Here is a 15,279-nt window from a genome sequence, read left to right on the forward strand (position 1 = left end):
AAAAAGAACCGGACAGACGTCTCCAGTAATCATTGATCCTGAGCCTGACGATGACTGGGCGGAGACTCAACCGTATCTGAAGGGCTGTGGCCCACATCATGAAACACGCCACAGCCTGTTATTCAGACAGGAAGTCAGAAGCCACCGACACTTAGTCTGTGTGTGCCTTTGCTATTCACTCTGTCACTCCTCGTTGGTTTTACTTCCTGTGTTGTTGCTTGGGATCGGATTTTTTCATGTCCTCACATGAGTCTGATTAAAGTTTAGCCTGAGTAATCTTCCTCCTGAACGTCGTGACAGTAAAGGAATATAAACGTAACCTGAGGTACCTATCCACTTCATCAGGCTTCACCACTGCATGCACGGTCAGCAAAACAACCTGCGAGCATGGGGCACAACCCCCATGTCACCTTCCTTCATTGGCTCATGAAGTCAAACAGGCCAAAGCAGTTTTCACAGCTTTGAGGCGTTTTTGTGTTTTGTACTGCGGTGCAGCATTGTGAGGTGACACCGTGCTCAGTGTTTACACAGGAAGTCATTCACTGATTAATCGTTCATGGACTAAACAGGCACGGGGGGAGAATGGAGGCAAAGAACATTTCCATTTTCTGCTCTGTTTCTTTTTCTTTCTGTCTTCAAAAATCTTTTTATGAATAAGTGGATGTTAATGTGAGCAATAAGCTTATTGCTGGTCAGAGGGTATTGTTGTTGCTGGTATTGTTGTGCCGCAACATGCAGGAAGTGAATTCATTTAAATAGTCAGAGCGAAAGTGGCTGGGAGGAACGCGGTTATTAAAATCGCATAAGGCTGTGTTAACATATCGCAGCATCAAATACAACGGAGTGGGTGTACACCTTGTTCATCATCTTCATCATACCCGCCGGGTTTATTTATGTGAAAAGCAGACTGGCGTCACTTCCACCACTGCACTGTTTCACACTCTGTGAGGTTTAAAGCAGTAATTACACCACCGTGGTTTTTATTTCCAGGTGACTTCACACTAATGAAAACACAATTATGTATATTATGTTCCAGTCCTGATGACAGATCCCCCTGAAGCCTACACTGGCTGGATTTTACAGCAGACCTTTAGCCTGACAGAGCTGGAGGAGGAATCACTGCCAAATGCCAGAGGTGTGTCAGCACGCTCTGAGATGGCTTCTTTGTCTGTAACATTACAGCGAGTGTTCTGGAGCGAGACCCACGGCGGGATTAATACGTGTCTGATTCACACAGGGCGCTGAGTCGAGCTCTCGCTGCGCTCTGACATTATCCACAGGAAGTGACGACACATTCGTCTTCAGCGACTCCTTCCATGCAGAGTCACCCGAGCCTGTGCTGTCACCAGGTCCATCTTAGTGTGTGTGTGTGTGTGTGCATAGGTGTCACTTCATCTAACAAATTGGCCATGTGTAGGAAGACGTCATGGAAGCTGCCTTTTGGGGAAATGATGTGTCGATAGATGCGGCGCTCGGCGCTCATTCGCTCTGATTGGAGTTCATTCCGGTTCAACTCAGCGTGCTCTCTGTACCAGAGCTATTCACAGACTGCAGGAAAGTCACGACTCAGTCAGGCAGATAATGACATGGCCCGTTACTGTCCCGTTGTTACTGTACAGTTATGAATTTGACTGAGACGGCTGATAAACGTGGAGGTGAAGGAAGCTGACGCATACGAAGAGACAAAGGAAGTTATGTGACTTCTCGCTCCTGCTACAGGAAATAAATCTAGTGGAAAAAAATCACATATAGTGGATGAACACAAACATATTAGATTCTATAAATAAGAAGAAGAAAGTTTGGAGCTTCACGCAGGAAGATGAATGTCTCAAAGACAAGCTGGGACTTATAATTTGTTTTGATCTGACGGTAATAATTAGAACCAGCCGAGACATAACCAGGACACAAACACTGAGTCAAGCCGCTCCGTTCACACAGAGCTGCACACAGTTACAGAGGAAACCTGTCGCAGTGACAGCAGCGTGAACACAACCTGTGCTTTGGCTCCTGTTTCACACTGTCTCTTATTCTTTACTGGCCTCTTCATCAGGCTTCACTGCTGCATGCACAGTCAGCAGACTGGTCCAGTTTTCACTTTGACGATAAAATAAGATGATGAATGTATGTGTTATTGTGTAGTGAAGATCAGCTGTTTGTTTGATACACACTCTGATTATGATGAAGCAGCTGAAGGAAAACATGATACACAATACTTATAGTCTATGCACACACACACACACACACACACACATTAGCCTGCAGAGTGTTTGCAGGTCTCTGGGGTCATATATCTGAAAGTCGTTGGTGCTGAAAGAACAAACTGGATAAATAACTCTTCACAAAGATGAAAACAGAAAAACATTGACTGTGCAGAAGGAAAAAACAGGAAGAAAATAAGTATGAGAAAATTATTTAAACAGAGAGAAACATGAAGAAGGAAGCAGGAAGAAGAACCAAACGGGAGAATGTAAGGAGTTAAAACGAGCCGGTGCGATTTAAGAGGCGAGAAAAATGAGGAAGAGGAGGTGCAGAACAAAGGCTGAGGAAGCGAGAAGAAGAAAGAAAAGAGTAAAGAACATGAGATGGAGGGTAAAAGCATCCTGAGGAAATGAAAGATGAATGGAAATATTTCAGAATTTAATATCCGAATATTTTTAATTGTTTTGGATCCGTGACAGCGACCTGAAGTATATTTTACCCTGACTTAATGGAAGATCTCCATCATTAGTGACACGTTGAGTTTGAGTCACAGAGGTGGTTAAACACACAGCAGCTACAAGCAGACCAACGGCGAGGCAGGAAATCCAGATCATGGTGTAAACACGAGCCACTGCCATGAATTATGAATATAACGCCAAGTTAATACAGTTTGTGGGCTTTTTCTGAGGATGGTAACAAAATTTACCTCTGGGTTGGTGCTGTGATGGTGACCAGGGAGTCATTTTAGCTGGATGCTAACAAAGCCTGCCTCGTGGTCCACCCTCATCACAAATACGACCACCTTTGGCTCTAAAAGCTGATTTTAAGAGTTTAAACTGGTGTGTGACGTCAGCTTCATTCCTCCGTGTACAGTCTCTGGTGCTGATGAGCCTTCGGGTGGTTTTGGTTTCCAGCAGCAGATCCTAGCAGACTCTTCACACACCAAACATCACAAACTAGCCGGTGAGAGGTGGACAATAGAACAGAATAGAATAGAATAGAATAGAATAGAATAGAGTAATCCTTTAATTTTCCCACAAGGAGAAATTTGGTTGTATCAGGAGCAAAAACACACATATACAAACAGAACAGGACACAGAACAGAAACACAATTCTTACATATTTACATCATGGACAATAGTTACCAAACCAGAGTACTGTAGGTTATTAAAATTAGAGTACAGATAAGTGGCTAACCCAGGTTGTAGTGTGCAAACAGAGCAGGATACTGAAAGATGTTTAAATAGTTAAGAATATTTAGAATAATTAGAAAAGTACAGATTGTGTATTGTACCTGTGCATTAAAAAGTAGACATGTAACTTCCAATAAGTGAGTGTATATATAAACTGAGAAAAGTAATGTGCAAGTTATAACAGTAGAAGTTGTTACAGCACTGAACATCTATGTTTGTTGGGAGCAGTTTTGATTGTACAGTCTCACAGCTGCAGGGAGGAAGTACCTGCGGAAACACTCTTTCATGCATCTAGGATACAGCAGTGTGTCACTGAAGGAGCTCTGCAGTTCAGCAATATTTACATGCATGGGGTGGGAGACTCTGTCCCTCAGAGAAGTTATTCTGGCCAGAGTCCTTCTGTCTCCCACCACCTGCACTGGCTCCAGGGTGCATCCCAGAACAGAGCTGGCCTTCCTGATGAGTTTATCCAACCTCTTGCTCTCAGCTGTCGATAAACTGCTGCTCCAACATACAACACTGTAAAAAATGACAGATGACACCACAGAGTAATAGAATGTCTTAGAACCGCTCCCTGGACTCTAAAAGACCTTAGAGGTAGAGTCTGCTCTGACCCTTCCTGTAAAGACCATTAGTGTTGTGACTCCAGTCCTGTTTATTATTCAGGTGAACACCCAGGTGAACACTCTCAATGTCCACTCCCTGGATGTTCACCGGTGCCAGTGTGGTGGGTCTGCGTCTCCGGAAGTCCACCACCAACTCCTTGGTTTTCCCGGTGTTGATCAGCAGGTGGTTCTGCTGGCACCAGTCCACAAAGTCCAGAGTCCACAGTCTGTATTCTGAGACATCCTTACCTGTGATGAGGCCGACTATGGCAGAGGCGTCAGAGAGCTTCTGTAGGTGGCAGCGTGGGGAGTTCATGGAGAAGTCTGCAGTGTAGAGGGTGAAGAGGAACGGTGCCAGCACAGTTCCCTGTGGGGCCCCCGTACTACAGACCAGCGTATCAGAGACACAGCCCTGTGCCCTCACATACTGTGGGCGTCCTGTGAGGTAGTCCAGTATCCACTGGGACGTGTGGTGGTCCACTCCTGATAGCTCCAGCTTGTCCCTTAGAAGTCATGGCTGAGAAGATCTCCATCATACGACCATACGACTTATTGGTCCCAGGAGACCAGACATCTCTTTAATGCTTATTAAAGGATGCTTTTTAAGCCTGTATCACTCCCTCAAACGAACCTCCAAAGCTGTAGAAATGTTCCCGGTAATGACTCCAGGGCCTCGTGCTGATTAATGAATGTTGTATCTGTGTCTGAGAGAACTGTTCTGATATTCACACTTAGAGATGTTTTTTAACGTCATCTTCGGTCTTTCTCTCCACATACAGAATTCCTCTGCAGCTTTTTGTATTTCTGTAAAAACATGAGGCACTCTCCAACGACGCACAGCCGAGGGTAATCTCCCTCTGACAGACGCACAAAACACTGAAACACTGTACTTCAATTAGCAGCTAATTGTCTTTTCAGATGGAGAAAATCAGCGCATTAGCATCTCATATTGGATGGAAAAGTGGCTCATTTCAACACGGCGCCTCATCATATTAAGAGAGGGATTATTGATGTGCTTATTATGTGACTGATGCAGCTGAGCGTGTTACATTGAGACACACCACCTCAGGCTGTCTTCAGCCAAATGTGTCAAAGTTTTCTAAATGAAGACGTGATGAGCGTTATTCAGAGCAGGACGCTGTGGAAGCAGTGACAGATCTGGGAGAAGGGACAAAATCTTCCATGAAAGTTTAATTCTGACTTCATTAAAGAATTCAACGAAATGAAAGAAGGTGAAGACGCTGTACATCTTCACCTTTGGCCTCTGCTTTGTGCGTCTCGTTGCTTAGAATAAAAACTGTCGATCTGAGCACTGCTGCCAAAATGGCCATTTTCTGCCTCATTGGAACTGTTTCTATTAGATTGTGCAGGTAGAACTGTTAGGTCATAATCAGTGTTGGGTAAGTTACTTTAAATTAGTAACTTAGTTACATTACTAGTTACTTCTATCAAAAGTAACTCAGTTACTTCAAGTTACCCGTTACTTTCAAAGTAACTAGTTACTAGGGAAAGTAACTTTGGTTTTACTCTTTTCTCTTGTTAATGTGTTGCTTCCATAACTTTGTCAGTCTTCTAGCTTGCTTACTTGCCACAAGTGCGCTGTGCCACCTACCAATAGAAAGGAAAAGATAATGTGCATATTTCCATGAGAGAAACCCCACGCCTGGACCGTCATTGACTGCTGCCATGATTCTAGCCTACGTCACAGCGTCATGTGCGCCTTTTACATCCAACACAAAAACTGCAGTCGTGGTGCTTTCGATTGTACTCAGAATTCGGAAATTCTGCCTTCTGAATAGGAAGATGTAGGTAACACCAGACTGCAGATGAGCTGCATACAGGGCTGGACTGGGACAGAAAATTGGCCCGGGCATTTTGACTAGAGACCGGCCCACCATTATAGGAAAAATCATAAAGCCTTTGAATGAAAATAAACACTGTTGTGAGAGTGATGTACACTGTTTTGATGGTATATATGCATCAATCTATCAATCGTTTGTTGTAAGATTCAGATAATTATTTTTTAAAAGCGAGACATTTTAAATGAGAATAAGAAAGAAAAGTATTTCTTTGTGCCCCCCTCTCCCTGTTAATGCCCTACATGCCCCCCTGGCAAAACTTTGCTAGACCCGCCCCTGCACAGTTACCAGCTGTCAGCTACATAAAAAAGGATCCAGGTGTTATTTGTCTCTCAGAAACAGTTCATAACTTCCCTTCAACTCATTCATGTCACCTAAAAGGTAAACCTGTTTCTCCATCACCTGTTCAGCTCTGGTGATTCAGTAAGGACATCTCCTGGTTTCATCTTCATGTTTCCCTCTCACCAGATAACCAAACCATATCATGACCAGCAGCTTTTTTGCAGCTGTGGCTCCAGCAAACATCAGCTGATACTAGAAAGTAATATTAAATAAATTCTAACAACAGCTGATCAAACGTGCTGCTGTTGTTTAACGCGACATCGGCTGGTTTCCTCTTTCTGGCGCAAAGTGAGCGATAAACAAACAAGAGAGAAAAGCGGATCAGCTGATCACTGATTTTCATGATTGAAGTAGAAACAGGAGAGGGAGGGTGAGAGAATGAAAGAAGAAGAGGCAGCTGTGCAGCAAAGACACAGAATAACTCCAGCTTTGTGCCTTTTTCATTGTAGCTGAATTACGGGACAAACTGTTCCTTTTCACCTCAATAAGAAACGCGTAATATTTTCTCTGAATACCAGACGGGACAGTTGGCAACTCTAATAACTTATGAACAAAATAAAGTTTAACATCGTTAACATCATAGCACCCACCCAGCTGTATAGAAACTAGCTATGATAGCTGTATATGCTAGCTATCACGCAGTACGGAAAAAGTCAGAATAACGAAAATAAACTCCACCTAAACTTGGTTCATATCTGACCCAGAGAGACTGCAGGTCATAACTTCTTACCTGAAGTTCGCCTCGGGTCTCTTTTCCTTCTGCGTCCACTTTCCCTCCTCCACCTGCTGGCCTCCACCACTTGCTAATGTTACTGAATCTGTGGAAGCTCCGCGATAGCCACCACATGAAGTAACGAGTAACGAGCCTATCTAAATCCCAGTAACGACTAACGCGTTCCTGATTTTGGAATAATAACTAGTTACCGTGCTTGTTACCAAAGACCCGAGTGAGGTAGAACTGAGTGACAAAGACCTAAGTGAGTGGACTTATTCTGGGTGACTTTTACTCACAGCTACTGAATTAACAGCGCAGGCTCTGAGCCCCTTCACTGTGCCATGGTTTTCGTTCATTTGTGTCTTGCTCTGTTTTTCTACAAATATTCTTCAACTTTTCCACCTTTCCTCCATACTTCCTGTTTTGTCTCCATTTCTTTCCACCCTCTTCATATTTTCATCTCTTTCTTTTTGCCATTCTCCTGTTGTTCTCCCTGTTTGCTTCTCTCCTACTGACGGCACATTTTCAGTGTGTGTCCCTGTGTTTGGTTACACAATTTACACAGACACTAACCTGAAGCAATACCACACACACTGTCCCGTGTGCGTGTGGCTAGTGTATCTTTCCATGGGCACTCCTGCAGATGATGAAAAGAGATGCAAAATTTGTATTTTTGCATTCTTGTTCCAGTTCCTATATTTGTTTCTGCATCATGTTTCACATCTACATTTTTGCTTGTCTGCGTGTGTGTGTCTGTCTGTCTGTCTGCATGTGTGTAGCTGCATATGTGTGTGTGTGTCTGGATTGCATTGTCTTGCAGATATAAACAAAATCAGAGAAAATCCAAACAGGAAGTGCCTACAAGCTCCGGGATGAATGCTGACAATGCTGTCGGCTGCATTCAGCCCCGGACTCACAGCTGCAGCTACTACTGCACTTGCTCACACTGAGGCTCCGCCTGCACATATGACAGCTTCAGTAACAACCTGTGATAGGCTAAGCTGAGAGGAGTCAGCTGAATTTAAGTCTGATCTAAAGACTCCAAGCTCAGGTAAAGGTGAATAATATAGCATGATTTCAAGCAACTGCAGGCCACTGGTCGTTGTGTCCTTGGGTCTTGGGCAAGACATTTTACCCTACCGCCTGCTGGTGTTGGCCAGAGGGGCCGATGGCGCGATATGGCAGCCTCGCTTCTGTCAGTCTGCCCCAGGGCAGCTGCGGCAACTGTTGCCTCCACCAGTGTGTGTATGTGAGAGTGAATGAATTGTAAAGTGCTTTAGGTGCCTTGAAAAGTGCTATATAAATGCAAACCAATCCATTTTTAAGCAACCGCACGTCAGTGATGTGTGATGAGCTGATGGCTTCAACTGTGGGCACTGCTTAACTATTATAAAAATTCTAATCAATGAAATGTCAGCACAAAGGCAGGACAAGGTGTACCTTGAAGGGGTGGGAGGAGCTTATAGTGGAGAGGCTAGAGGAGGAGGCCCGTATGTGTCCAGTCTCTGGACTGTTGGACTGTGTCTGTCCTTGCCGTGTATATGCCACAGCTTTAAAGCAGCATCATGTATTCAGACCCAGAAACAGCCGGACTCGTGTCCATGTCTGACACCGTTGGACAGTTTTCCGTCTCATCGTCCTGGCTGCCGTCTCTGTGGGACGTTTTTGTGGAGGCTGTTGCATCTGGATCTAAAAACCATCCCTGTTTTCCCTTCAGAGCGTTCTTCTTATCCAACTCTGGAGTGTCTCCAGTGCAGCTCCTATTTTCCAGCCACTCCATGGAATTCCCATTCAGACCACTTGCACCTGCTGACCTGGAATTTCAACCTCAGACTCCAGCTTGTGTTTCCAGCTGGTCCGAATTTTATTTCATTCATCTCTGCAGTCATGGTGGATCTCTGGCTGCGATGCTTTCAGCATCAAGCCCAGAGGAGTCCATCAGGTCATGAGCACGAGCGGCGTTAGCAGCGTGGTTTATTGCCCTCTGTGAGCCCTCTAACCTTGGTGGATTTTAACCCAAGCTGTGTGGCTACATCCAGATAAAATCCTTTCCTGATTGCCAGATCTGGCTCCTTCCCTCATCCTTCAGGTTGAAAGGTTGAAGCTGGTGTTCATTGCATATGCATCGGAGCTTACATTGGAGTGGTTTTCCAGGCAGTGATGTAAAAACAACCACAGTGCTGGAAGGATTGATGAGTGATTGATGATTAGAGACAGCACTGCAGATATTGTCAGATTTTCAGCATTTACCAAAAAGTATTTAAAAAAACATAAAATTCAGCTGATCGAGGCTGACGCTGCAGCTCCCAGAGCAGGTTATAGCCTTCGTGGAAGCACCAACACCCCTAAACCGCACTAATACACAGCTGTTCGGGCATTTACATGTCCCTCGTTTACCTGTGCCACAGGAATCACAGTGATGGATGGTGTTTATAGGAACAGCACTTCCAGTAGTCTGCAGAATCGTTCAGCCCGATGACCAGAAATCCCCCCACAGACTGCACATCTCACATCACAGCTCTTCTCTGAGGTCTCGCTGTGTGTTTTCACCACCACTTTTTTTATTGTGGACATGGTGTGTGTGTGTGTGTGTGTGTGTGTGTGTGTGTGTGTGTGTGTGTGTGTGTGTGTGTGTGTGTGTGTGTGTGTGTGTGTGTGTGTGACTGACTGACTGACTGACTGACTGACTGACTGACTGACTGACCTCACCTTTCACACTCAAAGTCATCGTGATCAAGCTGCTGTAGAAGTTGTCAGACTGCTGATGTGCTGGTATTTTATTTTCTCTGAACGCTCTGCAGAGAAAATGTAAGAATCATTGGGACCATCACACTGCACCCTCCACCACCCCAACCATCCAACACCCCCAATAAGCTAATATAAATGAGAAATTCATGGGAACAAGTCAGCGGAGGCAGTGTGGTGTCTGCGTGAGCTTTGTTTATCCTTTCAGTTCTTATTTTCTGAATATGATGCGCACACACACCTGTCCTGACCAATGGCTAGTCTGGGTGTAAACTAACCTTGTTTTTCCCTTTCTCTCTCCCTGCCTTTGTTACTCCTTTCCTATTTTGTTTCCTTCCCTCTCTCCTTCCTCTGACCTGCTGTTTTTCTGCTCATATTTTCATTTTTTTTACTACATTATGAACATAAATCACATTTTTTTCTCAATTTTATACCATCCTTTCATAATTTCTTCCTTCTGTTTTTTAACTTTGTCTTTTTCTTCTTAATGTCACCCTGTTTCTACTTTCTTGCTCTTTATTCCATTTGTCATCCTTTATCTCTATATTTTCACATGATTTTTTTTCTATTTATGTTATTCCTTTTGTCATTTATTTCCTCTCCTCACCGGCTGCACCTGCCACCTCTGATATTGCTTCGTCATCCTTCCCGTGTGTTTTCCCTCTTCCTCCTCCTCTTCCTCCTCCTGTCTCTCCAGCGGCTGTTCCTCTGCCTCCAAGCTGCTGCTCTGGTTCTGCAACACCAGACCAGTGCCTGTCTAGCTGCTGTCTGTCTCAAGGCTCTATCAAGTGAGTCTGCTTTCTCGCGCACGCACGCACACACACACACACACACACACACACACACACACGTCAACATCTGATCTGAGATCACTGAGACTCATCGATTTCCCACTGTGTCGATCACGATAAACAATGATGCTGAAACTCATGCATGAACTTTTCAAAACAGACAGAAGTTATATGTGTGATAAAGCTTTAGTCATACTTTCCTTTCATAACTCAGCATGTGTGTATTCAAATTTCTAAAAGCGTGAACATTTTTTAACATCAGGCGTGGGTGAAGGTTGAACTCTAGAGGACGGTGAGGTTAAAGCGTGACCTTTTACAGCTGCGCACCCAGAATATCAATAACAATAATCAAAGAAGGGAGAGATTTATTCACCAACGCAGACTTTTAATTTCCTATTTGATTTACTTTTTGCACTTTACGCCCTCCAACCCGCAGGGTCAGCCTGGATCTGGTATGAAAATACAACCAGCACCATCTTTAAAGGCCATCAGGTGTATTTTGAACACCACTTGGACTCAAATGGGCGTAACTGTGATGTATTTCTTAGATCTTTTACAGTTGAAAAAGTTTGAATATTTGAAAGTGTGAGTGCCAGAGACTCAGAGATGATTCACTCTGGCTCAGTCGTGGGAGCAGTCAGATTATTACAGCATTTATTATCCAGGTATTTCATTTTGAACATACATGTGTGGACTGCCGACTGCACGTGTAGATGTGTAGATCCAAAGTAACTGAGGCCCTGCTGGAATCATCCCTCTTAAAGGTCACTGTGCAGCTTTTTACTGTGTGCAGCTTCAGAGCAGTGAAATCTTTCTCTGTGTGTAGGTTTAGAAAGTCTGCAAACTAACCTGAGCAGTCGCAATATATTAGTCAGGCGTAGTTTTCCTTCATGCTTTGCTAACCTGCTCTCACAGATGATTTGACTCACAGCTGGACTCCAAACAGCTGGAATTATAATTCTAGTTATTTTGTGTAGGAAACTTAAATCACCTGCAGGCGTGTGAAAGGCTTATGTGTTTTATTGCGCACCATTTCCTCATGCAAATGTGCACACAGATATTTTATCTGAGTCAAATAAATCAGTACTGCTAAAAAATCCCAATTCACTAGCTGGGCCCACGTCCTCATTTTAGGATTGACAGCGTTTTAGCACGTAAAGGTGAATGCTTGGACATGAATTGAGCTGCGGTTTGGGGAAGGCCTCGAAGGGGACTGGCGACGGCTCCCGGGCCAGGCTGATCCCCGTGTACTAAATAGAAGTGAAGAAGTTAAAGAACTGAGAACAAGGAGGGAGGGAGAGTGGGGCACGTAAACGAGAATGAACAGTTGCACAACTGGGGGGAACCTATATAGGTGGCAACCAGAAGGAGTGTGTTTGGAGGCGCGGTCCCGCTCCTGAAATTCAGATACATAATCTCCAATAGATTCTCATTTCTTTGTCCTAACAGTAGAAAATATTCATCACCAACAAGAAAAGTAAAGCTCAGGTAAACAGAGCTCTGCTGTGGTGCACGACTTCAGTGTACAACCGGGGGTCTGTGTTTTAGCTAAATGTTGTTGCACAAGCTGGGTCTGGAGACATCCTCATAGCTGTGTGTGTGTGTGTGTGTGTGTGTGTGTGTGTGTGTGTGTGTGTGTGTGTGTGTGTGTGTGTGTGTGTGTGTGTGTGTGTGTGTGTACATGCAGATGTGTTTTATCTCTGCGCCTCTTTTGGTTTATCTTCTCTTCTCGCCCCTCACTCTAACACAGCCTCAGCATTTGGATTTCTATTTTGAATGTAGCTGTGTATTCAATGCCCTTTGTTTTTTTTGTCCTTCCTTATCTCTGTGTGTGTGTGTGCGTGTGTGTGTGTGTGTGGCTGCTAATCTTCCCTGCCTGTTGATGTGCTCCGGGCCGATTGTCTTCGATCAGTTTGGTCTTAAAAAAGCTCCAAACAGCAGCGCCGCTTTTTATCTGTTAGTTAAAAATCGTCCTCTTGTTGCAGCAGACTGTTTGAAAGGCTACTCCTTCCATGAATGCCTCTGGAGATGGTTTCCCTGAAATATTTCTAAATGGCTCTTTGCCGGCTTGATCATTACTTTACCCTGTGAGAAGGATGAAGAGTGGTGATGAGTGTGAGGATAAGTGATGTGATGATAAGAATGGCAGTGAGGGGGGCTTTTCATTCCCAGCCAGCTCCGACAAAAGAGTTCTTGCTGCAGCGATAACAGTGTAATCGACTGAAGAATCGTGTGTGCGTGTGGTTCCTGTTTTAAAGCTGAGCGTCATTGGTATGAGAAGAAGAAAATTAACAAAACTCCAAATAAAATTCCCAGGCAGGCTGATATTAACAAAAACTAATAATCTAATAAACATCAATATTTAAGAACTGATATTAAGATTTTACTGACAGCCCTTGAAGGGCTCGTCTTAAGTATGAGCCCCTTGATACTCCTCATGTGTGGCTCTGCTGGCCTTTCCCACCTCCTCTTAAACCCGACTAAACCCCAGAAAACCTCCGCACAGTCACATCTCCGTCTGCACAGCTCATCTGCAGCCCATCTGAGTTTCCCAGTGAGGGAGACGGACCCTCAGACTGCAGCTCAGAGTGAAAATATTGTTCTGTTTTCACTGTGAGATAAAAGTGGTTTTAGTTTCTGGTGATAAAACTGCAGCTCTGTGATATTTAACATTTTCTGTATGCCACCAATATGTTTTTCCTTGATTCTGGTGATTTTTAACCCTCAAAAAACATATCAATGTCCAAAACATACAGGAATGGTGCATGATGAGAGTCAGAGGGGGAGGGGCTGCAGAAACAAATTTAATGCTGAGCTCTCTTCTTTTCTAACCTTCTTTACAGATGAATAGAGGATGAAGCACAGAGGCTGTTTTAAATTGATTCGGTTTACCTCGGCTGTTGTGTTTAATGACTTTAGAGATTCACATTTACATGTTTTTATAGTATTTGGCTGTTTAGTGTCTGCTCTCATTCTCAGAAATTACAGTGGCAATTATTTAAGAGAGTCTCTGTAGCTTGTAGCAGACACTGCATACAACAGAATATAACATAGCATTAACGTGTTATGTTATATTCTCTTTTATCTTTAATGCATGCAATAACGTGGTTGTTAATAGGGTAGGGCAATATGGCCAAAAATATTTATCACGATATATATTTGAAAATTTGCGATAACAATATAACTGACGATATAATTGACGTGAGAGAAAATACTTCATCAATGTATTTTTCACTTAAACAAGCAGCTGGGTTTTTATGAGCATTAAAGTTATATAAAAATTTAACAGTGCAGATGTAAGTTCCTTGCTGAAAGTTTAACCAAAAGACATTTGCAGTGGAAATTGGCCGACATATCCTCAGCATAACCATGTATAATATCCACAAAACTTAAAAAGCGGTTATACACACACAATACAGTAATATTATGTTGAAGCACTGTATGTATCACTCCGCGAGGCGCCTGACTACGATAGCCATAATGCTCTGACAACCCATCATGTGGTGCGGCTTCGTAGCTTACCAAAGTCGTACTAAGACATTTTTTGACAGATTTTCGAGCCCTGTGTACCACATAAAATTGGTTTGAGGTCAGTAAGTACAACCGGAATTCACACATAAGATTATAAGGGGCGCTGTCGATTTTTAAGAAAATCAAAGGATTTTAAGAGTGACTTATTTTCCAAAAAACATGGTAATAACGACAGCCTGCTTGCATGCTCTACCAAAAATTGTGCTTTGGTATGTTTCTGACGGACAGTTCCACATCACTGAAGTTGCAGCATTTTTACAAACCAATTCTGGTTCATCTGTTTCATTAAACGATCCACTTTCGCCCTTCTCATTCTCCGTCGCCGCCATGCTTTTTCTGCCATGTGCGTATGAAAACAGGGACACTGCGCATGCGCATTTTACCCATATTCTATCGCGATATTTCATTTTCTTATCATTGCTTAACATTATACCGGTATTAGGGGTGGCTGTATGCTCAGGAGGTAGAGCAGGTCACCTACTGATCGGAAGGTTGGGGGTTCGATCCCTGGCTCCTCCAGTCTGCATGTAAAGTATCCTTGGTTAAGATTCTAACCCCAAGTGAGAATGGGTGTGACTGGGTGAATGTGGCATGTTGCTTTGAATACTCCGGGAGAGTAGAAAAGCGCTACATAAGAATCAGTCCAGTCCATATTACCGTGAACGGTATGATATGTCCCAGCCCTAGTTGTTAATACATATACGGCTGTGCACAGTCAGGATTATTCTTTCTTTACCTGTAAATCAGAATTTTGGTCTGAAACTGGTCAACTCGGGTTGGTGGCAAATGGTGGCATTTCCTGATGTCAATGTATTGCTGTTTTTAGTTTTTTCAAACCGCTCAGCCATAATAGGGTGATGAGGCATTGTCCTCAGGCATGGGCAGGCATGTGAAAACTGGTGAACGAGGTGACGTGGGAGCTTTAGACTGATACCATTGGTGTGTCATGAGGACAATGAGCAGAAGATGCAGCCAGGCTCCCTAAGACCTGCAAACAGGTGGAGTTCCTTTAAAGATGCCTGGCAGACAGAAAACTCCTCTGTTATTTTATTTTTGGTCATTCGGAGCAGAAATATCAGATTACACAGCAGATAAACCACAGGTGTCATTTTAGATGATAATTCCATGTTAATTTGGAACGAGAGTAGGAAGCTGTATGGAGAATTAGAAGAACCTTGACAAGACTGAGAGGTTTCAGACTCCTGACAGAGAGCATCTTTTTTTATTTACCCTGCACTGGCCACTTGAGTCTGTCTGCCTCTCTCTGCTGCTGCTGGCAGGATGCTCAGGTCTAATTAC

The 15,279-nt window shown here is 43.7% G+C and overlaps 1 protein-coding gene across 3 annotated transcripts in view; it reads left to right on the forward strand.

Annotated features, from left to right (window-relative positions):
* htr4 (5-hydroxytryptamine receptor 4) overlaps positions 1–15,279 on the forward strand; it is a 159,224-nt gene that overhangs the window by 120,301 nt on the left and 23,644 nt on the right. Inside the window, exon 7 of one of the 3 annotated variants that reach the window (XM_026185317.1) lies at positions 10,356–10,446. The exons of the other annotated variants lie outside the window; for them this stretch is intronic. Within the exon in view, the coding sequence (XP_026041102.1) occupies positions 10,356–10,419 (64 nt within the window). The 3' untranslated portion in view covers positions 10,420–10,446. The remainder of the gene's footprint in view (positions 1–10,355; positions 10,447–15,279) is intronic. 3 annotated transcript variants of the gene reach the window in all.

The sequence above is a fragment of the Astatotilapia calliptera genome, chromosome 2, assembly GCF_900246225.1.
Source record: "Astatotilapia calliptera chromosome 2, fAstCal1.2, whole genome shotgun sequence".
In the NCBI taxonomy this organism is placed as follows: domain Eukaryota; kingdom Metazoa; phylum Chordata; class Actinopteri; order Cichliformes; family Cichlidae; genus Astatotilapia; species Astatotilapia calliptera.